A 25,781-nucleotide genomic window follows, 5' to 3' on the forward strand; every position below is an offset into this window, starting at 1 on the left:
GTTACTTATTTCAAAATACAAAGAGCCTATGTCCCGACTTACTAATACATAAGCTCCTTTATTCTCCAAAACAAAGCCTGCGACCTCATTAACCTTTTACATTACCTGAACTGCATAGCATACACATGACACACTCTCACTTTGGAGGAAAATTACCAAATTTCCAAATGTGAAACACAAAAAAAATTTGAATAATTAGAAACTAGTTACCCAACAATGTGGAAACTTTAGAATTACTGAAACTAGTTCAAAATATAAGATAAATAGGATTTTGAATAGTAATAGAACAAACAAATAAAACAAAGCGGAATTTCAATAAATAAAAATATTCAAAAAAGGCTTTAAATCTTTCTGGCCATTGGGTAACCATCCCAAAAGTATAAAACAATAATGCATTGAAAGTTTTCATGAAGTGCTTATTTAATTTATTAAAGCAATATTGACTTTTCAAGACATTTTCAGTTTTTACATACACAGACATCTAGATAGTTTCAATGCAAAAAGTTGGTGCTAAAGCTGGATTTCTACATTTTCAAGATAATTTCAAAATCAGATTCAATGGACAGTTCACATAAACAGAGGCCATATTAATAATTCTTGTGACATAGATTTGCTAATCAAATATAAGAGATCGAAATAATGGCACCAATTTAGGTAAATTGTAAAAATCAGTTTGATAGGCAGATTATAATAACAGACATAATAACATTAATAGTATTGATAAAGTGAAAAATTGACCAAAGTAATGTATAATATTGAGCCTAACCCTAATGATAAGGCAAGTGGATTATGGATATAGGACAGGAATTCAAATACATTCGACTGATTTGTGAAGGATAATATCATGCATTGAATGCAAAGGATGTCTCAACTGTCTCAAAAAACTGGGGAAGCGGACAAATACCTACACTAGGTTACTTACTCTTTACAATAGGCCGAGCCGTAGATTTTTTAACATCTTCGATGAAGAGCCTCCGCATATATTCCTCCGTCCGTGAAAATATTCCAAACTTTCTTTAACTTTCCATTTGCACCGCCGGATTTTGCGTCAACCCTTCTTGGTATTAATTCTTCGATTACTTCCACCACATCCGATTCCAACGCAATGCTGACCTCCTGAATCTTGGATATAAGGCTTTTAAAAGGCATATTTTTCCGTGTTATGCTATTGAAGTACCGATGCCACCTTTCTAAATGGTTGTTAGTCCTATAGTCAACGTCGAATACTGACCAGTCTTTTGGTTTCCAAACTGAGTTCTTCAGCCATGTCCTGTCGAAATACTCAGCAAATCTATTCAACCCGTCGGTGGTCATTTTGCCTCGCAGAGATAAGAACAGCGACTGGATGAACATATCTGGAATATAACACAGGGTCATAACTTGCTCCAAATCTTTCGTCCCGATGTCCCTGAAAATTAAAAATTCCATATTTAACAAAACGTTAATGATATAAACACATGAATGCATATGACTCATGAGCACTAAATGACCTACTTGTTAATTACAAACTTGCTAATTTGTTCCGTCTTATTCTTCATTATGGCCTAAGTGAAGTGAAATGCACATCCCTGCCATCTCACATCCGGCCATATCAGAGACAGTGCTTGCCATGTCGCTGCTTTAAAGTCCATGACAAATTTCTTCACACGAGTACCTGAAAATGTCTGTCGGCGGGACCAGATAAATCGCAGAATCATTCCGATGTTGTTGTTGATATTCCGCCCGCAAAGAAACAAGAATATTATATTTTTTTCTTCCGCCTGCATAAGTTACGCTTAAGCGCGATGATAATACTATCTGGGCTGGCGTAAAATCGTGGATAGGTCGAAGGTAACTTGTTCTTAGATAAGTGGATGAAACAGGGCCGCTGTTAATCAATTAATATGTTAATATATTTAGCATGCTCAGATGAAAATGATAAGTTGAGACATCCTTTGCGTGTCGAGTACCGTACGGTACCGGTATGCCTTATAATACGTATAATACAGGGCGTCTCAAAAGTAAGTATACACTTTTAAATTTTGATTAACTTTTCAGGTACTCATCACAGAGCGTTCATTTCTTCAGGAAACATAGTATGAATAAGTAGTAAAATTTAGGCATTGTTTGCATTTTTCGACAACCCGCAGAATGACAAGGAGATTAACCCAAGAAATGAGGTGCGAAATTGCTGTTTGGCAATTTGGAATTATTTCGACTCGTACACGACGAGCAATTTATGTAATTCATCTTAAGTTTATGTATCAAAGATCAGGAAGACCAAGGAGCGGACGCTCAATCAAGGACAAAGTTAAAAAGATAATTGTTCTATTATTCAGCATATTTAGTTGAAATACGAAACCTCTTTGAAATAAGTTACATTTACATTGTTCATAAAATCAAAGAATATACGCTACGGTGGGTATTATATGCGACCTTGTCAAACCGTGCTGCTACTGTTCTGCTATGATGAAATGGAATCTAGAAGGATTTTCCTCATCACCCAATGTGTCTCAATGTTGCCTTATTTAAATTTTTCAAGAAATCGCTCTATAAAGAAGACCTATTTTCACTATCGAAAAATTGAAAAAAAAATCCGCAAGAGGACGTAAATTGTTCTACTATTACATTGTAGTTTACGCAACTTACACAAACTTGTTAGACGTGGAACACGGAATTTAGACAATAGTTTTAGAAAATATTTATTCGAGTGTTTAGTAAATTTGAGTTGAACCACAAAACCACATTGGAATATTTTTCGAATTGTTGAAAAATCGAGGATTATACGCTGTGTTTGGGATTATATACAGCCAATCAAACCGTGCTGCTACTGTTCTGCTATGATAAAATATAATCTAGAAGGGTTCCCCTGTTTTCTAATATTTCGCGATGTTGGTTTTATTGGAGGTTTTCAAGAAATCGTCCAATCAAAACTGTAATTATTCAAAATGAAAAAATAAAATCCACCATGTTTCATTTCTTAATTGATATCTTCTCAGAAAAGAAACCCGTATACAACTGAACTTATTGAAAACAGCGGCACAACTTAAACAATACAACTCAAAACAGCGATCATAAACAAACGTCTACAAGTTAACACAACTGTATATCGACTGGCGAGCCAGACGAGCATAGATGAGATGCATTGCGCCGCAACAATTAAGAGTTGTCGCGCTACTCATCATTTGAGTAATCACACACGAGAAGCCGTATAATGTTTATAGTTATTTTATACCCTTCCTAACTTATTCCAAGAGTATTAGACGTTCAGTATCGGTGTATGAAACGGTAAAAAAGATAATTGTTCAAATATTTAGTAAATTTATTTGAAATACAAAACCACTTTCAACTATGATACATATATATTTTTCATAAAATTATCGGAATATACACTATGTTTGGTATCATATATGGCCAGTATAAAACGTGCTACTACTATTCTGCCGTAATAAACTCGAATCTAAAAGGTTTCTTTTTTCTCCCAATATGTCGTAATGCTGGCTTTAAAGTAGGTTTTCGAAAAACGCCCATTCAAAACTGTAATTTTTCTACACTTCTAAAGAATCCACGAGGTGGTGTAAAAAAATTTTTTTTACTATTTTATACTCTCCGATACTTGTTTTAAATGTATTAGACGTTCAGTATCAAAGTAAAAAAATACTTGTTCAATGTTTCAGTGAATTTAGTTACATGCTTTATTTAAACTATGATACATGTATATTTTTTATTAAATTATTTGAATATGCGCTATGTTTGGCAATATTATGACCATGTTGAACCATGCTGCTGTTCTGTCATCATAATTAAATTGAATCTATAGAGTTTCCCTTTTTCTTTAAATATGTTGTAATGTTGGCTTTATTGAAGGTCATCGAAAAATACCTGCCGAAAAACGAGTCATTAGATCAACTATAATCAATCATTCTCATAATACTTGTTTAACAGTTTATTTATTGCTACTGTTGCTTGTCTATGCGAACTACGGGGTTATCGCTATAAAAGCAGAAAATTTATCAAACATTCAATTTTTACAAAGAATAACTTTATTAGTTATTAAAGGCATATACTATATTACATTTATGAATGCTCATAATTTCGTCTGTGCAGAGCAGTGTCTTAGCCTGGCAGTCCAAGAAATTAGAAAGAATGCATTTTATCCGTGATCTCATTCGAGCTCCCAAATTTCTGCTTTTCTAGCGACTACCCTGTGGTCCATTGTTATCCAGCGAATCTAAAATTTAACAGACTAAATTAATAGGTTCTACCGAATAGCACATAGCCGTATAATTATCATTTAATATTTACATAAACATTTAAAGATTCTCCGTAACATTTCGAGTGCTATCTTCTGATTGGACCATTTCTTTTAAAAACTTTTTCTCAATTCGACTTTGTACATCCTTAGATGCATCAGATGAAGTATATATGGGTGCCACTAAGGTATGCGTTTCACTTGCTTAACATTATCTGAAGAGCGTTTCATCTCTTAAAGGCATTCTCATAAATCCGGTCCGCGACGCTTCCCTGAACTATAGTAACAAAACAGCTGTTTTGACGATTATATTTGTTACGTTACACAATTCATTGTGCGACGCGTGTAGACTAAATTAGATTATATTCTAACAATTATAAAATTCACAATTTCTCGTTTAATGAGCCTATAATTCAATTATAATTAGACAAATGGCAACAAAACGTAGAAAAGTTGATTCTAAGTGCAAAAGGTTCAAGGGCGCCAAAAAAATGCAATGCAATGAGGAAATAAATCTATATTCTATTCGAGATATATATCACTGCTCCATTTTTAATATAAAAAGTATCATCTGTTCGATTTTCAACCTTCTAAAAATATGTGCGGCCCCCCATTTGCAACCATTGTTTTGGCCCGCGAGCGACAAACGGTTGCCGACCCCTGCCTTATGTGATTTTTCTGAAAATTAAGCACGCTTTAAAATGAACTCGAGTTTAGTTTTATTAAAATCAACCTCGAAATTGGGACTAGAAAACTATATCGATATCCCAGAATTTTGTAATGCTGATTTTCTCTTCCTGTGTGTATGCATGAATTCAAAAATTCCTGCTAAGGTGCTCCTGAAGTATGCGCACCAAGATGTTGCATAACCTGAACTCTAACCTGGTACACAACTTGAGTTCAGGTTGTGCGCCATCTTGGTGCGCATACTTCAGGAGTTCCCAAAACTTTCTAGACATTGTTTAGATAGGCAAACATTTACCACTTGTTTTGCAACACCTTTTTATCTGAATTTTATACAATTCAAACCTTTCTCAAAGTTTTGTTTTTCTCTCCTGAATCTGTTTTCTCTATGTTATTTCCCCCTTATATGCTGATTACGTAGTTGGAATAAACTTTAAAATAAGGTAATAAACACAAATCCAACAATATACGCAAAATTTTATGATTTGTTATTGCAAGTCCGATTTTTGTTGCCGCAAGATGTCGGTGTGGTTTTGCGGGAGCAATTTTAATCAAAGGCGCGCAATCGACTGGGCGCTATTTGACGCGTGGTTTCGTCGTTTTGCCTTTTTCTGTCGGTTTCGGGCGTTTCTCATTGCTGCATTAGACCTTGTATTTGCTTGAATAGATTGTGATTACTAAAAATTTTCTTGCTTTATAAATTTTTTGTTCTGACGTTCGGAAAATCTCCTACAGAAGGATGACAACGTTAAAAGTCGGTGATTTTGTTTGGTAAGTGAATTTTTGATATGGTGATTTCCAAGTCTCAGCTTACTGCTGTACTGCCAGAACTAAGAAATGCTGCAATTGACATTCTATTATTTGGAACATTCTATCGAAATGCAGACGTTTTAGCCATGTTTTGTACCGAGGTAGGCCTAATTCTTCGTTGTGCATTTAAATAATTTGTTTTCCGATGCCAGAATAAATATTATATTTGAAGTTTTCAATATTCTGGTACCATACATTTCAGTGATCCGAAAATTCGAAATGCTCTGAAAATTTCTCATACTCATTTCTATGGACAGTTAACGATGAAACTTTGAAAATTTGGGTCTCATGTAGTTTCGCACCTACATACTTCCTGTGGGAGTAGCATGACAATTTTTTCACGTATCTATCCTAACCCCCACCTGACTACTGGACTACACCATCCAAAAATCACATCAACACGACATCACAGTGACGTAATAGAGCCCTTCAAACTATACGAACTCTCATCCAAGATGCGCAAACGAGCACCCGGAATCACAGTTATTTCTCTCATTTTCTCGTCGCAATGATTCCAATTGGAGAGAGATCGATAACGTCAGTCAGTTCTTTATCGCCGGCGCCAATGCCATTTCGGGCGATTGTGTGTATATTTGGCAAGCTCTATGACATAATTGTGATGTCGTAGTGACGTAATTTTTGGATGGCATAGTCAGATGGGGGTTAAGATTGACATATCGAAAAATTGTTATGCTACGTCCACTAGAAGTACGTTAGGTACAAAACTACACGAGACCCGAATATTTGTAATTGTTGACAATATGTGAAGAAGTTTTCACAAAAACAAATATGTTTTGTTACACTCTCTGTCTGTATGTATATAATTTTTATGAGTCTAGTGTAGTTTTGTATTTCCACTACCTCTGTCACTAACGGCAGCGATCTTCTTCATATCGGGATCGTTGCGACGAGAAAACGAGAGAATAGCTTGCTCGATTTCAGGTGATCGTTTGCGTGTCTTGGATGACAATTTGTATAGTTTGACAGACTATATTAGGTCACTGTGACATAATTTTTGGCTGGCGCAGTCAGGTGGGGGTTAGCATTGACATGCAAAAATCTTTATGCTATGCCCACTAGAAGTACTTGAGGTACGAAACTACACTAAACCAAGTAATTCTATTAAGAAGAATAAGCTAGCCCATATCACAACCACTTATCGAATCAACCATAATTTCATCCACTCTATGACACAAATGTTAAATTTAAATTTTTTTCACAGGGCGAAAATGACAGGATATCCGTATTGGCCTGGAAAGGTATACACGCATTTCTGTATTTATTATCTGAGTATAAACTGGGTATTTTAGGAAAATATCACCAATATGCCTCAAAGTTTGTAATATCATTTTTGGAGCAAACTAAACACACAAGTATTTATCATTTTAGTGGAAAAAGTCAAAACTATTTACAGTCAAATCTTTTAACAAATTTATCTAAAAATGAAATTATTTTATGAATATTTCAGATCGTGGAAGAGGACAAAGATGTTAAAAAACCTAAAGGAAAGTCAGAAATGCATTATGTAAGATTCTACGGAACTGGAGACCAGTAAGCTCATTTCTCATTGTAGTTGCAACGGTCGAAATTAATTCCTGGTAACAAGTTGCGCGGCAAAATTTCAGAGTGGTTGTCATTAATATATACTCACAATTGCAATAATTTATATGCAACTTGCAGGGGTGTATAAAATCAGCCACTGTCACGTCAGCGAAATGCTAGCGAAATCCTACTTAAAATATACGATGTCATAAAAGTGTGTTTCCACTTTGCGAAGTATTTCTAATCAATAACCACGGAAGCTTAGTGCAATTAAATTATTTTTTATTCATAAATTTTATAATGAAACACTTTTTATGACATCATGTTTTTGAGCAGCAGGATTTCGCTAGCGTGACAGAGGTCAAAATCAAAATAGAACCAAATCAGGCATATCTGGAAAATTTTGCATAATCACTGAACTGCAGTTATTGGGCAGAACTGCAGAACTCTTCATTGCCTTGTTGTACAGTTAATCCAAAACCATATTTTCAATATTTCTCACTTTTATTAGAAAATTTTTTTTTAATTAAAACAGATAATTGCATATTAATTACTTTTTGCTTCGTTCAGTGCATGGACAAAAGTTGAATTGATAAAGCCATATGAAGAAAACAAAGAAACATTCTCTGTTGCAAACAAACGTCCAAATTTTATCGACGCTGTAAAAGAAATTGAACATGCTTCTGAAAGAAGGGGAAAAGGTAACCAGAAATTTTGATGTATTTGTAATAAAAAAATAGGTATTGAATTTTACGAACAGCAGAGCACACTTTTCCTCATTAATAGATAGTGGTCCTCGTGTGGTTCGGTGCGCCTAATGTTTGAATCATGTAGTGCTTTATTTCCTACACCCACAATCAGGAATGATATTGCTTCAAAAATCGCTGCATCTTATTATAGCCTGATGCGTCGAGGATCTAAGCAGTGTGCCTTATCGTCCGCAAAATCTGGTATATATAAATATTATGCTTAAATGCATATAAAAATACTTTGTAAAGTACCTTATCTCTTCGCATATTTAAGCCGAGTTTGAAATTCAAAAAAGGTTGCCAAACTGAGGGATCGGCTTATTCGTACATAACTCTGATCGCACTGAAATTTTGGCTTATACTTGCATAACTATGATCACACGAAATGGTCGGCCTATAGACGCCAAGTTCTCATGATAAGAATGGCGCACATGCGAAGCAGACTTGTTACACTATAAATTCACCACCTTAGCGTCATTTATATAGGTTTGGCTTATGTGCGGGATTATATGTAACTCAAATTTGTAAATAATATAGTTTTCATGAAAGTAAAAAATATAGTAGGATATTGTCGAAAAAGAATTTGCGATCGTTCATTGTTGCTCAATGCAAAGTCGCAAACATCAATAGTGTGATGCACAAATATATGGACACGAAGGCCAAAATGAACTGAGATGTACTTGCAACATCTTGTTCTGCATGTATTCTCAAAGATAAATAATAGGCTAACAGCTATATTAGGTATCAAATATGAATATTGAATTACCTCACCGTATATCCTCACATAAAAGGCAGAAACTCAAAAGGGGCTCGACTTATACACACATAACTCTGATCGCATTAAAGGGTCGGCTTATAATCGCTAAGTTCTCACGATAAGAGCGTGCACGCACACACTCGAAGAAGCTTCTGGTACGCTATGGCAGCAGCGATAACAGTCTGTGGTTGTCATACATTGAGTGTTTACGCTATGACAGTATTTTGAGACACTGCGTACCGTTAATAATAAAAGTAAAAAATAACATAATGGTTATCATTTTCATTAATCTTCTTCTGCAACCATTTCTTGTAATAGGTGCGTACGATGAGTTACGATTTGTAGGGTCGACTTATATGTGAGAATATAAGGTAAATTGCTCAGAAAAATCAGTAAAACCAAGTATTATTCAGGCATCCCAGACACAAGCTCAGAAGAAGAAGAATCTGAAGATGAAAATGGAAGTGATGATGAACCATTGTCGAAACACGCTAAAATTACTTCGAAAAAAGCAGAAAAGGTATTTGAGTTATAACTCATAAATTTTTGTTATACGTCGGAGTTTTACCTCGAACGAGACTCTGTACATGCATAATTGAACCCTGGGTGAATGGGATTTGAAGCTGCGATATTTAACATTCAAGGCCAATGTTTTTACCACCAGGCTATCAACCCCACCAATCTCCTATTGCAAGTATAATTTAGACTTGCAATTTGTATTTCAAATTAAACTAATTAATACATTTAAATTTTTTATTTTATTTGTTAATTTGTAGACAACGAAATCAACACCGAAGCGAAGAAAGCAACCTAAGAAACAGAATTATCCAAGCCGAGAACAGGTATTGCGTAACACACGATTTTATTTCATTTAAATTTTTTTAACTTTGTTAATTCGTAAAAAATAATGCTCTAAATAAAAATATACATGTAGAATTCTAACGATGTTTTAAAACCTGCTTTGAACAACTTGTGAGTAGATGGTTAAATATGAAAATACGGGTCTATCTTTCAATTTGGGAACACTGTTTATATATGTGTGGGAACATTTTGTTAAATTAACCCTCTCTTTGCTTACTTGGCTACCACTAAGATTTGTTTGTTTCTTTATATTAAAGTTGACACTGCACCATCACGATCTCTCTCATTACCTACTCACACGAAGTTTAGAAAACAATACACCTCAAAATGCTGCCCATAAACCCTCATCTTATAATGTGAGTACCTTTCTTGGTGCTGCATTATTTATTTTTTTGAATTTATAAAAATCATAATTAACGAATCCAAATAGCAATTATTTCCGGGGGTAATTTCTTTCCCACTTCTGATCAATTTAATAAAGGAGTGACAATTACAACATTTTTGCTCACTTGTGATTCTGTTATATTTTTTTTTAATTGTTTGTTATTTTTGACTGCCGTAAAATTTAATTTAACGCAAAATTATGAAAATTCTATCATCAAAATCTAACATATTACGCTCCATAAATGTCTACGCAGTGTTCTGGTTTTTATTGTTAACCAATTCATCAAATCGAAAGCTGATCTACTGGCTTAAATTACATATCAGACACTTTCTTTGCTCATGGATGATTTTTCTGTTGTCCTGTGCTGCTAAACCATACCTCGTAAAATTTATTTTTTCATTAAATATAATTTCGATGACGAAAGGGTCTCTAAGTGAATTAATACATTCACTTATTGTTATAAAAGCTTGGGCCTCCTTATTTATTGCCTTCATGTTCATATAATTCACCGATATTCTGTGTTTCTAATTACAATTGAAAAATGAAAACATTGCTTGATATTCATAAAATTGTCAATTCTCTGTGAAGTATTCTATCTAGGCTCGATTTTAAAATGGTTTCTATTCATAATATGATTCTTCTAGCTATCAGTCAAGGCAACATTACATCGGTATCAATCAACACATTCCATTTTGAATTATTTCAGCAACAACCTCGTATATTTTCAATTTATTTTTCAATACACAGCATTAATATACGCGGGAAATCGTATTTCACCGATTTTTTGCTATTTCGAAGATTTGTAAAAAATTTCGTTTGAGTCCAAAGTCAAGTTTTTCTGAAAGTCAGACGAGACTAGTTTGTGTGGAGTATTTTTGCTAAAATGACTCTCGTCACATTGATATCATATTTATTTTTCAGAGATTCAGTTCTGATACTCCCGACATAAAATTGCCGTCTTCCAGAAGGTCACCCGATACAACTGCAGATGCAGATAGTACGACACAATATATACCACGAGAAGTCATGGCAACTGATAAAAAGTACGTATATATGGATATTTTTAGACATTTTTTTGCAAGATAATTTGATTTCATGCTCTCATTTTAACTACTTTTAAATTACTCAATTCTGAAGTTGTCAACTTCTCTTATTGTATTATTTTACTTTTACCGGTAGTTAAGGAAATTTCATCAATGTTTAAGCCCTGTTTATGGCACACCACCTGATCCAAGTGTGTAACAAATTAAGTAGGCTATTCCGGATAGTGTTATTGATGACTCGCGACTCCAGATGGTCAAAAAATTTGACTGAAGGTCAAGTCTTGAGATTTATGAACGTTGAAAATTTTAACTTCCAAAACATTGGGTCTGCAGGAATTTAATGGATGTTTCCTTGACCTTTGACCCCAGAAAAAAATCTTTTTATATTTACCGTAACCACTGCAAAATTTTTCATGCTCATTTTGAAAGTGTTCCTGTTGGTTGTCACTTGCAAACTTGTTTACATTTAAAACCATCTGTTGTATAGAGAATATATATCCACATTCCGCTTTCAGATACTGATAGCTAATTTTAGCCTAGTTTATCGCAGGGTTTTCGAAACCTAATTTTATTATTGCAACTAAACTAAATCTCCTCAGATGACTTAATAACAAGTTATTCGATTTACAACTAATTTTTGGAAACACAACTAAAAACTGACAAATACTTGAATATCTGTCTGAGCGAAAGAAGTATCTGTGCTGCTACAAAAATTGCAATTGTTAGTTGTTACATCATTGTGGACTTATTACTGATTGGTTATCGTTACGGGAATAAACAGGAAATCAATGCTCCGGAAAACACTTCTTTTTTATAATATAATTTATTCAAACAAAATCATATATATAAATTTTTTGTAATGTAACATGCAGGCGAAATTGTATCATAAACGAAGATAAAACATAGCATTAATTAATTTTCTTCATCTCTTTCAGAATCGGTTTTATTGGACTTGGAATTATGGGAAGTAGTATGGCCAGGAATCTTGTCGAGACTGGACACGATGTTACTGTGTGGAATAGAACGCAAGATAAGTAAGCATCAATTTGTCTTATTTTCTGACCAGTGATCAGTCACATCTTTCATGTTCAAAAATATTTGAATATAGTATGATTTTTGATGAAGATAGTTTTTGAGAATTGATTTGATCTTAATACTATTTTTATCCTAAAATTGATATTTTTGTATCAAATTTATGATACAATTGGAATTTTTTGAAAAAAAAAAATCATTTCACGATTTGGTGTAAATCTATTTAGAATGTGTTGGCGTCGCAGGTAATTATCTCGGTTTCAAATTCCGTTCAGACTACGTCACCCAGAGTCTAATATATTGAGTAGTCAATGTCGACCAGAAGAGATTGCGGCCCTCCCGAAAATAATAGCCCCTCACACATCATTTGATATCAGTGGTTGCTTGTAAAGAGCCTTGTTCAGAGCGGAAGGTGTGAATAAACATAAAAAAAATGCTAACGTTCGTCCGTTAACTTTAGGTGTACGTCTGTTATAAAAGCCGGAGCTAAGCAAGGATCTTCTCCTGCAGACGTTGTACAACAATGCGACATTATATTTTCTTGCGTCGCTGATCCAAATGCGGTTAGAGATGTAAGTTTGTTTTTATTTTTTGATATGAAAATATTCAGTTTGCGTTATATATTGTACATTTTAACGACAGCATATAACACAGAATCAATTCTTCTTTCAATTCTCAGTGCTTTTTATTTTTTACAAATTTTGTCCTCTTGGTCCAATATTTCGTCCCAAAAATTGCTGGTTTTAATCATTTACAAACACACTCGGTGCAATTATTTTAACATTCAACTCTGTCCCCATATATTTCAACATTACTCTTTTGTTAAATACAGATCGTCATCGGCAACTACGGAGTTCTTCAGGGAATGTCGTCAGGAAAAGGATTTGTCGATATGTCAACAATTGACGTTGATACTGTCAAGGAAATTGCCGAGGTTCGTTCCTGATTTGTTATTTTTTAATTTATATATGTTATTTGTAAATACTTAAAATGGTACTCTCTAAAATCGGCATTTTTAAAAAAAAATTCGTATGTAGGCCTTCTTATATACACTGTTAAAAACAATTGGTAAACTTGACTGTCTTATGTATGGCATTTTGTTTAATGCTGATTCTGTGCTATATTCCTGTAGTTCTTCAATTTATAGATACAATTAAGTTATTTAATTATTTTATTTAGTCCACATTCAAATATTCAATATTCACTGTATTTTACAATAATTGTCAGCTTCATTGGGTAATTTTATTTAGTTTAAATTTGTTCTTTGTGGATTATTACTAAATAATTCATTACATTTATAAAACTCCATTCTTTAATTACCGTAATAGTAATTTCATGTTTCCAAAATGACAAAATTCGAAATTTTCATTTGAATGTCCAAATTTTATCATATCGTTGAATATATTGAAGAAATAATGAAAATTGATAATACCTTTGAAATGAGACCGATGTGTCGCATATTCTTGCGCAAAAGGTCGAGTAGTACTGGTTGCAAATCATTTTAATTTGATCAATATATATATATATATAAGTTAATGTTGAAAAAGATTTTACCGCAACCTCCATTGAGCCCTTTTGCGACCCCCTGGGGTCCCCCCAGTTTGAAGAGCCCTGGGTCTGAAAATAATAATTCACAAGATTGCAAAAAATATGAATCAAAACTAGATATAATCGGGCAATTTTCCACATATTTTCACAGTTTGCCTCTGTGTTTTAGAGTAGTAGTGCTCCGCACAACCGCAAAGTTATGTTGAACACACACTAATATAGGTAGACATTTTTGATTGGTTGTATTGGTGGCGAATGTTCCAGAAGCCTCGAAAACCAGGAAGAACGCTGAATTTTTCAACTTTGAATCTTGAAAATACTGGCTGCACCCAGAATGGCCGGAAAGAAATAGTTTACTATTTCGAATACAGTCTGGGAAAATATTTTCGAATATGGATTATCAGATACATTCTGAATTGGGGGCAAGTTCATGTGGAAAATTTCATGAATCACTATATCTTCTGTTGATCAAAATCCCTAATTTCTAAATTACTCCCAAATTTCATAATTTACTATATCGATTATAATGAATTTTGAACGTATTCGAACATTCGATTCGTTTTGGACATCACTGGCTGCATCCCTGTGTGGGTCCAATTTACCCCCAGTTTCGAACACATGGATTAAACTTAACATACGATTTACGAGTATTCAATTTTCGAAACTAACAGGCAATATGCATGAGAGGAGGTCGTTATTTGGAGGCTCCTGTCAACGGAAGTAAAAAGGAAGCTGAACATGGTCAATTGGTGATACTTGCAGCTGGCGATAGATCTTTATACATGGATTGTTATTCAAGTTTCGAAGCAATGGGGAAAAAGACGTTCTTTTTAGGTTGGTCTGTTTTTTATACAACGCTTATTTCATGTCTTTTGTTCTGAACAAGGCTCTGTATAAGCATCTACTAATATCTAACGTTTGAGGATATTCGAGGCGAATATATCTGGAGGGGTCACAATATTTCCGCTTGGGTCTTGCCTACCCCATTTTAATATACACTGGGTGAGGAGGTTGGCATGGGTTTAGAATAGGTTTTTCTTGTTTTGTGAAAAATTTAACTTTTTTATTCGAGAAGATATCATTTTGAGTAATTGAAATTTTCCTTTTTACACTTTTCAACGATAAAAGCAATGTTTATCTCGAACATTCTATATCAGTGGTTCTCAACCGGGGGTCCGCGGACCCCCAGTGGTCCACGAAGCATTTCCGGGGGGGCCGCGATTGAAGTATGATTTTAGGATATTATTTGCAGTTTAATACGGTTTATTTGTAATGAAAATTTACTGCCTATGACAATGTGACAATAGCCTACAAAAACTATTTTGATTAAGCTCCCGTAGACCTATTGTGACAAATACAAGTTATGACATCACAATGATAAATACAAGAACGCAGCCACAGTGATCACTTTCTCAGTTTTGGTGTGTCATTTTGCCCTCGTACCCAAAAGTATCGATGGAAGCATTTCGCGTTATTGTTCCATTCGCCTCCACTTACCTTTGTGAAAATGGATTTTCTGCTCTCGTTTATATCAAATCCAAGGCTCGTAACCAACTGAACGTCGAAGACGATATGCGTCTATCGTTATCAAAAACACGACCACATATTTCAAGACTTGCTTCTGATATGCAACAGCAGAAATCCCATCGAGTGTATTCAATTTGACAAAATAAATAAAAATGTCCACTAGTTTGGTGTTATTTTTGACTTGGTTAAATCTGTATGGAACATTAGGTTGCTGTTTATTAAGCTATAAACTGAATTTCAATTGAAAAAACTTTTGAGGCGTCCTCAATGACTGTTCTGAGAGCACCAGAAGGGTCCGCAAAGACAAAAAAGTTGAGAACCACTGTTCTATATTATCAAATTCTATAAATATTCAAAATTATCTGTTGAATATTATCCAATTTTGAATACTTTCGTTATTTAAAAATGTTATTTCAGAATGGAATGTTTTAATAACGACCGCTGATTGCGACCACTTCCTATTATATAACTTTTGATATTGTTGGATGGTTTTACCATTGTTTTTGAGGCACTGGTCTTGTGTGTGGTGTAAAATGTTGTGAACTAACATCTTAATTTATTCACCAAATATAATTAAGTTATCACAAAAGATTATCTAAATTTTGGGGTTTTTCATAAATTTGACCAGAAACATGCTAACTAAACACTCCTCTTAAATTTGGGGGATTAGAAAACTGTTTTGAATAAATAATATAAAAACATAGTTTTATGCGCTTGTAACTTTTTTTGGAAATTTTTTTCCCTCTAACTATGATTATTGTAAATACCACCATACCAGACATTATTTTTTTTGACATTTCATAACAAGTACTCAAATTTAATAGAAAGATCCCAATTTGAATTTTTACATAACTATACACTACCCACTTACGTCTTTATTCAACCATTAATAGGTTTTGTGGAAAACTAATAATTCAAATTAGTTTTTTATTATTGTTGCGTTGGTTTTGTATGCTGATTTAAAAAATATTTTTTTTATTATTTGGCCGTTTTCAAGTGTTTAAATCACAAATATATTGCAGAAAAAGGGAGGAATAGTAATTTTTCCCTTTTGTTAAAAGAATCAATAAGAAACAGTCACAATTCGCTCTTTTTCCAACATTGATCTTTGAAACGAATTGAGCCCTATAAAGAATTGTTGGCTTGGTAAAATGTTGACGCTTAAAGTACACCCTTTTTCTCTGCAATCAATTTTCAAATGAAATATTTTTCAGAATTTCAGTCTCGCCTCTATGTCTTCAGATCCTGGTATTATCTTTAGATTTTTTTCTATATCACCCAATACTTTGAAATTAAATTGCTGAAATGAAATTTTTTTTATTTTAATTGGTTAATTTCTGTAAAATCTCTCCTTTTCAGGCGAACTCGGAAACGGTGCAAAAAATAAAATGATAATGAGCATGATGATGGGATCTTTCATGGCATCCATATCAGAATCTTTATCTCTTGCTGAGAAGGCAGGACTTGATCAATATACGTTACTCGAAATATTGAATATGGGTGCTTTATCCTGTCCTCTCGTCAAATCAAAGGGAGCGGCCGTTCTTGAGGTAAGATGGTCATCAAGTGTAGTATTTGAGAAATAATGGCCAGTTGTATTGGCCATGGAGGTCATCTGACTATAGCACTAACTAATTATTGTAAATTTATGAGAATGGTTCAATAAAGCATTGTTTTTGTTATATATTTTGAATTTTTCAAATTATCTAATGATATCTGTCTTCCGTTCCGACTGATCAGGTGTTAAATGCTCGAAAGCTTTTATATGGAGATATTCTAAATTATTCTTTTTTGAAAATGATTTGTTAAATTAAATGTGATGAACTTCAAATGTACCTGACATTTCATTTATTAGTTCTCTATTCTAAAATTGTTTGAAAAATTGAAAATGTTCTAGTGTTTTAAATTTAATTTCAAAAAATCATTGTTATTACACAAAATTGCTGTATATTAAATTTTTCGGGAGCTGAAAAGCCAAGCCATGTAGTGTGGTCCTTGTCAACACTCAGGTTTTTTCACCATCAAGCATAAAATCCTGATCTGACAGTTTATCTTTAAAAAATGCTCACATGGATAAATATATGATTTTTTCCCTTGTCGCTATGGTAAATCTTTCGCTGGTTTCTCCCGTGCGTTTATTACTGTAAGGCAGGGGTCGGCAACGCCCGGCCCGCGGGGCACTATAATTCAGCCCCCGACGCTTCACTAAATTATAGTAACAGAACATCCTTTTTGACGAATACCGGTATATTCTTTGGACTAAATTATATTATAACCTAACAATTATATAAATCACAATTACCCGTTTAAGGAGAATTTAATTTAATTATAATTAAGTAAATGGCAACAAAACGCAGAGAAGTTGATGCTAAGTGCAAAGGGTTCAATGGCGCTGAAAATATTCAAATGGGATTTTATGAGATGCAACGAGGAAATAAATCCATATTCTTTTCGAGAGATGTATCACTGCTTCACTTTCTAAAAATATGTGCGGCCCGCCGATGACTTGCAACCTTAATTTTGGCTCGTGAGCGACAAAAGGTTGCCGACCCCTGCTGTAAGGGTAAGAGATACCCACATGCTCTTCTCTTGCCTTTTCCACAGCGCTCTGTGCTCTCCCAGTTGTCACTAGATTTTTAATTCTTGTTTACATGGAAATGCTCATTTTTTGTGTGGCCCAGCTAGATAAAGTTGGTTATCTTATAAGCCCACCGACAAAAAATGTTGCATTCTTCTTTTCTAAGCCATCTTGAGATGATCGGAATTTTACTGGTTCGACATTGCCTACCCAATTTATTCCACCCTGTGTGAGATGATTTTTACCCGGCGATGGCATTATAGTCTGTTTCAACCACTAGACCAGTGGTTCCCGAACTTATTTTTTCGTGACCCCAATTTTCATAAAATCAGAGCCTACAGATACTCGCGACCCCACAACTAGAAACGTTCAGGAACCTCAAAAATTAATATATCAGTTTCAAATGCCTCAACGGGAACAATTGTACCTGCCTATCGACTGCAAGTAGACATTGACGGTGAACATTGGCCCAAAAAAAGTATACGAACAAATACGGCAATGCGCCGGAAAAACTTCAGAAGATTTGAAAACCCATGGCACCGTATGAAAACAATGGTGTACAAATCTCTTCGATCAAAATTATGACGGTTCTTTGGCGAAACATAGACGGACTTGATAAAATGTGGTAGGTTGTAAGGAAGCGTGCGATACTTCGAAAATAGTAAGATTGCTTCTAAATAAACATAAATTTAAAATCTTATTCAGCATATTCCATCAGTGTCTTTAATATTTTTAGTTCAATGTTAACATATTACAGATTGCCCCATTATTTATTATTTTGAAAGTAAAACAGAACATAAGAGTAAAATAAGGAAAAACGTGTACGGAATCATATCTTTTAAGTGCCTTTTATTATACTAGAACAGGGTGGTCTAAGATTGTCGGCTCCGGGAGACACAAAATTATTTTTGCATTGTTCACGGGCCACAATAGTGCTGGGAATAGCCAAACATACAATACAAAACAAACACTTTTATTGCGCAAACACATTGATCAGCGTTTATCATTTATAATGCAAAAACCAGCAAAAGTCTTTCTATATATAAATTTAGAGTAAGATTTCAAACTTTTCATAACGGAAAAAAGGCTTCCGCAAATTTAAGTGCTTTTCAATGCCAAATCTTAACTTTGTAAAATGCTCATGGCTCACAAGATTGTAAAATGTCGTTTTAAATTATATTGCCGACATATCATGCAAGCATTGTGGTATCTTCCCCCCATATTCAGTTTTAGATCTGTTTGAACTCGTCATCTTTCTTTTCGAACTCATGTTTACAAAATAACTCCAAATAGATTGATTACCAAATGTAAGGTACAGGAGGGTAAATACTAATTTTTTTGACATCAAGGCGGCATTTAATATTTGTTTGTTTATTTGTAATACTGCTGGTTGCAAAAAACACCCGGTATGAATTATATTGTTAGGCCATAACAAAAATATTTAGTTATCACACATAGCCAACCTAGGCTAATAGAATCAGCATTCGATTTTTAGTTTTTTATAGTGCCAAAATTGTTAGCTTATATTCCCGACTAGAACGGCAGAAAGTCAGATAACAATTTGGCGCCGTTTGGACTAAAAATGGCCAAATCATTGCTGAAAAATCCGAAGTTAAGACTTCTGCGATACTTGGCGACCAAAACAAATTTCACTTTCCAACTTTCAAATCGTAGTCACTTATGTGCGCATGTTTGACAGAAATTAGGCGACCCCGGAAAATCTTCACGCGACCCACAGTTTGGGAACCACTGCCCCAATTTGTTTCCATTTCTTGTTTAGGGTCATTTTCCTGCGAACTTTCCACTGAGACACATGCAAAAAGACTTAAGACTTGGATTACAAATCGGAGAAGAATTGGAACAACCATTGCATATAGCTGGTGCTTCTAACGAGGTAGGAATTTTTTTTTTTTTGTGGCTGTGTGAAAGTCGATTTCGTGACTTATCAAGTTTGGATTTTGATACCTGTAATGTGGTTTATCACTGGGCTTTTTGTGTCCATGTTTGAGAATTTTTTTTTTCGAGTTCATTTTTCTTTTACTGGACCAAACTTTAGGATTTTTGTAGTTGCTTGCATCAACCATTGATAATTAATTAACCAGGTTGATTAATTATAATTAATTAGGTGACCATCTATAAGAAGCAGCCTATGATGACTGTTTCTCTCCTTAAAATTAAATTCATTCTCTGCCCTGCAATATATTCATATTATATATACAAATGATTTATTACACATGATTGCATGATAATTATACAATATTGGTTATTTTACCTTACCCGCAAACCACTGTATACTCGAGTTTTAGATTTTTTCTTGATCAAAACGACTCAATTCAAACTCGACTCTAACTCAACAGGAAAAATTGGTTTGAGAACCTCAAAAAATTTTGAGAGTCTTCGAAATATAGGAAAAATTCTGATATTGTTCCATTTACTATGCCTATTAATATTATATTGAAAAAATAAAAAATTCAATGTCTTCTTGCAGCGATAATTTGTGATAGGCCATGATCATTCCAAATTAAATGTTGCCTAATACGTGATTAGATATCCGAAATAAAATTGGTTTGACCATGACATAAGATGGTAAGTTTTATGTTGTCAGCAGCCTGAGTTATGACTCAACTTGTCCTGGGACATGAACTTCAAAATTTGGCGTGACTCTAATAGCCTGTGATTTTCAACTTGATTTGACGTTTCGTGACAAAATAATGATTTACATTTATCGCAATATCGCCAGTTAAAATAATGTTAAATATTTCAATTTTTAATTTGGTCAAACTAACGGGAAATATTTTAATCTTTCCAGCTGTACAAAAGATCCAAAGCAATGGGATATGGAGATCGAGATATGGCTTGCGTTTACCGAGCTGTTAACGCTTGAAGGTAGCCAGTGGAATTACTATTAAAACTGAACATGAAATACCAATTTTATGTGTTGAAAACAAACAGTCCACGAAAAATTTGAAATAGTCAAGGGTCAAAGTTGAATTCCCCAATCTGTATAAATCCTCAAGTTTGGTTTGTATCATATCAAATCAAACATGGTTCAATCATTGACCATGTATGATATTGTGGTATCCACTTTTTTATTCTTCTTAAATGGTGTTATGTCCAATTTTTTCAGTTTAAAATTTTTTCAAAGTTAAAGAGAAAATATTGGCTGATGTGATTTTATAGTCTGTAAAACATGTTTCAATGTCCAGGCGGTTGACTATAATTCTATTTTCCTATGGTCTTTGTAGTTTAATTGTTCTGGTAACCAAGGATAGCCAGTTTGAATAATTTGCTAGTCCGAATACATTCTGAATTTTTGAATATGTAAAGTCGGTGTATATACATTTAGTGCACAATAGTTGTTTCTTTCTATTGATCGTCCATTTTTTCACATGGTCAGAAGTTGAATGATGTATCATATTTTATCTCGTTAACGATAATTCATTTTTTTCTTTAAAAAATATCATGGTTGCCAAATTTAGGCTGTTGAATTATGGGTAATATTCCAGTTCGTATTTCCGATCATGTAATAACTTCGTTTTTCAATGTATTTTGTTATTTTTTTTTTAGCTTTTCTCTGCTCTTTGAAAATAAAATCACTGAAAATACAACTTGTGTGTAAGCCTATTGCAGTTGCTCTAAATCGGGGGATCCCGAACCAGGTTACATTTTGTTTTTTGAAGGCTTACGCTAGGTCAAGTATAAGAAAATAAGTTGTGCATTGGAGAAGTAGCCTCAAAAATATTAGAATATAGGGGTTACCGGAAGCGAATATAAATTGTCCGAGGGGTATGATGAACAAAATTGGGAAAACCGTGCTCTAAATAAAAGCATGTCTGAATGTGTCATGTATAAGGAATAGGGAATAATTTAGATGGCAAAAGGGAATATTTGTCAGCAAAGAATATTGCTAGCTATGTGATCACCATATTAAACTTCACATTTCCTAGGGGCTGAAGAGAATTTTGAAGAATTATAATATCTTAATTAGAATTAGAAGAATCATAGCTTAATTAGTATTCAAGATAATAAAACAAAAAGGTGAAATGTACCTTTTACTCTCTGGTACAAAAGTGGAGAAAAGTACTTGATATTTGGACAAATAGAAAGTGTAAATTTAAAAATGAGTAATCAATTCTAACAACAATGAAAATCGAATTTGAAATTTTCAAATACCTAATGAAGATGATTTAGAAAAATCTGTAAAAGACCAATCAAACAATCAGGTAATTATTATAATAATTACTGGTTAAAAAAGGCAAATTTGGGTGATTCACAATTTGGCTTCTTGCTATAAAATGTCGATATCAACAATGCCTACTAACATCTGTCACAGTTTAAATAAATATACAGGGTGTCTATAAATCTATTCAAAATTTCAGATTAGTTATTAAGTCAGATCTCAATATATGTTATTAACCAGGTCTGTTGTTTTTTAATTGGTAATTGTTTACCGGTAAGTATTTTTACTTCATTTAATACATCTGTGAGGGCCGAAATAATATATGGTATCGATAAATTCCCTTTGCAATTTTAAAATTTTTTAGGATTTTATGGACACCCTAGAAAGTCCTGGGTGTTCAGTGTGCTTCAATAGGCTATTGCATATCCTCTAAATAAAAGTATGTCCGGTAACATTCAATCTGCGGTATTCAGAGTCATCTTTGGGAATAACGGATTTATTTAATTTATGGTGTCCGAACCAAATACTGATAACTGGTTCTGCTCTCCTTATTTTGAATTATCATCATAACGGACTAACGTTTCGAAATATTGATTCGAAGCAATTTTAAAAAATTTGCTCGTTTCTGTTTAGAAAATTTAATTATCCAGATCAAACAATGCAGTGGGATCGGTAGGTCTTCCTTTTATATACAGCGCTTGAACAACCATTTTTCTATGAAGTTGGCCTTATGCAAGCACCACTGATATCTAATTATAAGCGAGAAGCAGCAATTTTCGGATGTATCAGGATCTTCCCATTTCAGCATTCTCCACCTAATTCATTATACCCCTAGTGATGTACTGGGAATGGAATTTGAACCTGAGATTTATAACCAGCGAAGCTAGCACAGTTAAGTTTAAGCCAGGGATAAGGCCATCACAACCCTAATCTATTCAAGCCTAGCAAGATGGATTACCCATGCTGCCTTGGTACAGAAAATCCAGGATTTTTTCGATTAGAAAAACCCATACATCTACGAAATATACACCTGGGTGACGCTGCTCTGTAACCAAATATGGTTTCTCGCGGCTCCCCTCACCCTGAAATGCTTTTTCATTATTTATTGCAATTCGTATATCAAGTGTGTTTTCAGTATGATGACCAACTAACTACTGATTCTTGACTGATACAAAACACAAGAACAAACTGACCAATCATTGAACATAGTATATTTTTATTGGCCAGCAAACAGTGGCAGCAAAATATTTAAACAAAAGATAAGAAAATGCCATTTCCACGTCCAACTAGATGTGTGCCAAAGATAAACAACATATGCCTGTAGGTAGACTCTTCTTCGGCCCACATCCAGCGAAACATAAAATATACGAACGGCCACGAGTATTGAATGCGAAATAAATCGACTTACAAACATATTCGAAGATAATTATTTAAATTCAAAGTCGGGCTAAACTTGATCAGACAACAGGGATAGAACTCTGACGCTCAATAACACAAAAAAAAAGTTTCACGCTGAAGTTTCATTTCATCAGACAATTATTTCAGACACAACGTTGATGTAGCAAAAAAGACACGAACAAAACGGAAACTGCATTTTGATATTAAAAAATATTGAACAGTATCAAATTTGTGCTTCATCGATAACTATTTTTGAATAATCTCATGATTTTCCAATTTTTCTGTTATTATTACCTATATAATTACAAATTCTGAAAACTTAATTAAAACTGACTGAATTACATTACAAAATTATTTCATTGAAATTTATTATCGATAGACTAACTAAGGATAATGTTGTGTATTGTTTTGATGTGCGGGGCAGGCGGTTTGGGGCCTGAGATGAAGTGATATTTCTGGAATCTTGGAACTCAAAGTTCGACATATTTTACTTTAAGTTGAAATCGAATTTCCAAACTGCCCGGAGTATGAACTAGAACTCAAAATTTTGAATTCCTTGGAGTCGACAATTGGAATTTAAAATTCCTAATTAATGGAGATATAAAAAGTTTTAGTTCATAAAATAATTTTTTCAGCAAGATTATTAAGCGTTTTTAACAATAAAGCATGTGCATGCCATATTTTTCTTACTAAAATGTAATTTTCCGTGTCAAAATTTTTTTACGACCCAGAGTCGCAAAACAATTTAAATTTTTTTTAATCCGTAGTCGAGAATCATTTTTACAATTGTTGAAATTGATTTAGTGTAAATTATCCCTAATTCCACATCCTGCTGGAAAAAGTAAGGATTGCTGTAAATACAGTCCAGAAAATAGAATATCATTCTTAAATGTAGTTTTTGTCAAGAGAATGAGAAACATAGTTGCCAGCTCTTAAAAAAAATTTAATCTGTGCAAAAATCTCATTTTGTGAATGAAATTCAAAGTTTCAAACCATACTGCTCGTATATTTAAAACAAAAACTGCCATGCCAGGTTAAGGTACAGAAAAGTGCTTCACAATGAAATGTACTATGTATAATAAAAGAGAGAAAAACATTTAGGACAAAACATGGCGGCTTCCGTAAGACAATTATCACAATTGAACAAAAAATGGCCGATTTACTGTAAATACCAATAGTAGCAGAAAAACTGCATTGCTGAGTTTCACTCATCTGAGAAACTAAAAGAATCCATGAGACATGCCAAAAAAAGAATAAAGAGGGCCAACTAGTTTGAAATGCGTCATATTAGTAAGTTTTTCGCATGAAGTAAGGAGATGCAATATATCTTTGAATTTTGAATTTAAATTGAGAAGTTGTGTTTATATCATTTCTAGTGAAAATATAAGAAAAATGTCATATTTTTATTAAATAAAATATGTATGATAAAGATATAACATGATATTTTTTTTCATTATAAACACGAAAATTCCATTAGTTATAAATTAAGTTCCTGGACCCACAAATTACCAAGTCACATACAGACCTAATATACACTTGATCGGAGACGATCAAAGACGAGACCAACATTCCCTGCTGTCAAGTGATAAAAAAGCCTGAACTGGGAAGCTGAACTTGATGCCTTATTGAACTCTGACCTTCAAAAGGCATTTTGTAGTATATTTATAGTTGGGATGATGTTGACGATATATCACGTAGGACGACTTGCACTTCTCGGTCTCTGTGGTGGCGGTGGAGCGATCCTCGTCTACAATTGAAATAATAAATAAAATAATGAATAACTTGAAAACTTAAGAATTAAATTCGAGAAATTTTGTAAAAAATAATGAGAAATTATATTAGTCTTTCTCTATTATTTAGTTCCATGTTGAGTCTCTTCCAGAGAAAAACATTATTTATTATTGACTACCATTTAGCTACGGAATACGAAACAACCGAACCTACTTTTTATGTGTCAAAGACAGGAAATATTGAGAGTTATTGGACACAGAAAAGATTAGTACGATTTGGTTTGATCGTAGAAAAGTCTACGAAGTCGCACGACTGCCCAATTCTACGTATAATTTCTTATAGCTCTCGACACTTTTGTAGTCACTCGTAACTTTGCTCGGAGAAAATTCGGGAAAACTGACAAGACAGATTCCAATTTTGCAAAATTTACGATCTCTTTTTACTCCGATTTCTTCATAATTGAAAATTTCAGATATTAGGTATAAACTGGATTTTAATTTTGGACTTATTTAAATTGTTACATGAATTGAATTCGAATGAATTCGAAATCAGGAGATTCATTAACACTACTTGAAATACATTTCCATCTAAATCTATAACACACAGATAGTTCTGTATCTCAAAGCAAAAACTGCTACAGCTATGGATGCTAACAAAAATTATTCTAAACAAATTTAAAATTAATTTCATTATAATTTTTTTATGGGCTACTACACATCTGCACT

At 33.6% G+C, this 25,781-nt stretch overlaps 2 protein-coding genes across 6 annotated transcripts in view; one reads left to right on the plus strand and one right to left on the minus strand.

Annotated features, from left to right (window-relative positions):
* Positions 1–5,455: 5,455 nt before the first annotated feature.
* LOC120332622 (uncharacterized) lies at positions 5,456–21,355 on the plus strand. Of its 2 annotated transcripts, XM_039399906.2 has the most exons (15): positions 5,456–5,686; positions 6,948–6,984; positions 7,194–7,276; positions 7,838–7,968; positions 9,187–9,293; positions 9,550–9,615; positions 9,892–9,990; positions 10,941–11,062; positions 11,998–12,096; positions 12,555–12,666; positions 12,927–13,028; positions 14,314–14,476; positions 16,529–16,719; positions 19,528–19,641; positions 20,557–21,355. In XM_039399906.2, the coding sequence occupies exons 1-15, from the start codon at positions 5,655–5,657 to the stop codon at positions 20,629–20,631; spliced, it is 1,533 nt and encodes a 510-aa protein (XP_039255840.2). In that variant the 5' UTR covers positions 5,456–5,654; the 3' UTR covers positions 20,632–21,355. The 2 variants fall into 2 exon arrangements, with proteins under 2 accessions (XP_039255840.2, XP_039255841.2); XM_039399907.2 differs by lacking the exon at positions 9,892–9,990 and having other exon boundaries at positions 5,457–5,686.
* A 1,771-nt stretch (positions 21,356–23,126) lies between these two features.
* LOC120333259 (F-BAR and double SH3 domains protein 2-like) overlaps positions 23,127–25,781 on the minus strand; it is a 29,745-nt gene continuing 27,090 nt past the window's right edge. For all 4 annotated transcript variants that reach the window (XM_039400640.2, XM_039400642.2, XM_039400639.2 and 1 more), the window contains one exon: positions 23,127–25,072. In XM_039400640.2, the coding sequence (XP_039256574.2) occupies positions 25,016–25,072 (57 nt within the window). In that variant the 3' untranslated portion in view covers positions 23,127–25,015. The remainder of the gene's footprint in view (positions 25,073–25,781) is intronic.

Source organism: Styela clava, chromosome 13, assembly GCF_964204865.1.
Source record: "Styela clava chromosome 13, kaStyClav1.hap1.2, whole genome shotgun sequence".
NCBI lineage: Eukaryota > Metazoa > Chordata > Ascidiacea > Stolidobranchia > Styelidae > Styela > Styela clava.

What these genes read in the sequence shown, in the direction of transcription:
- LOC120332622 (XM_039399906.2), top strand. Translation starts at nt 5,655, where the DNA reads ATGACAACGTTAAAAGTCGGTGATTTTGTTTG. An exon ending in TTCTGAAAGAAGGGGAAAAG is followed by an intron (nt 7,969 to 9,186) that starts GTAACCAGAAAT and finishes AGTATTATTCAG; the next exon opens with GCATCCCAGACACAAGCTCA. An exon ending in ATCCAAATGCGGTTAGAGAT is followed by an intron (nt 12,667 to 12,926) that starts GTAAGTTTGTTT and finishes TGTTAAATACAG; the next exon opens with ATCGTCATCGGCAACTACGG.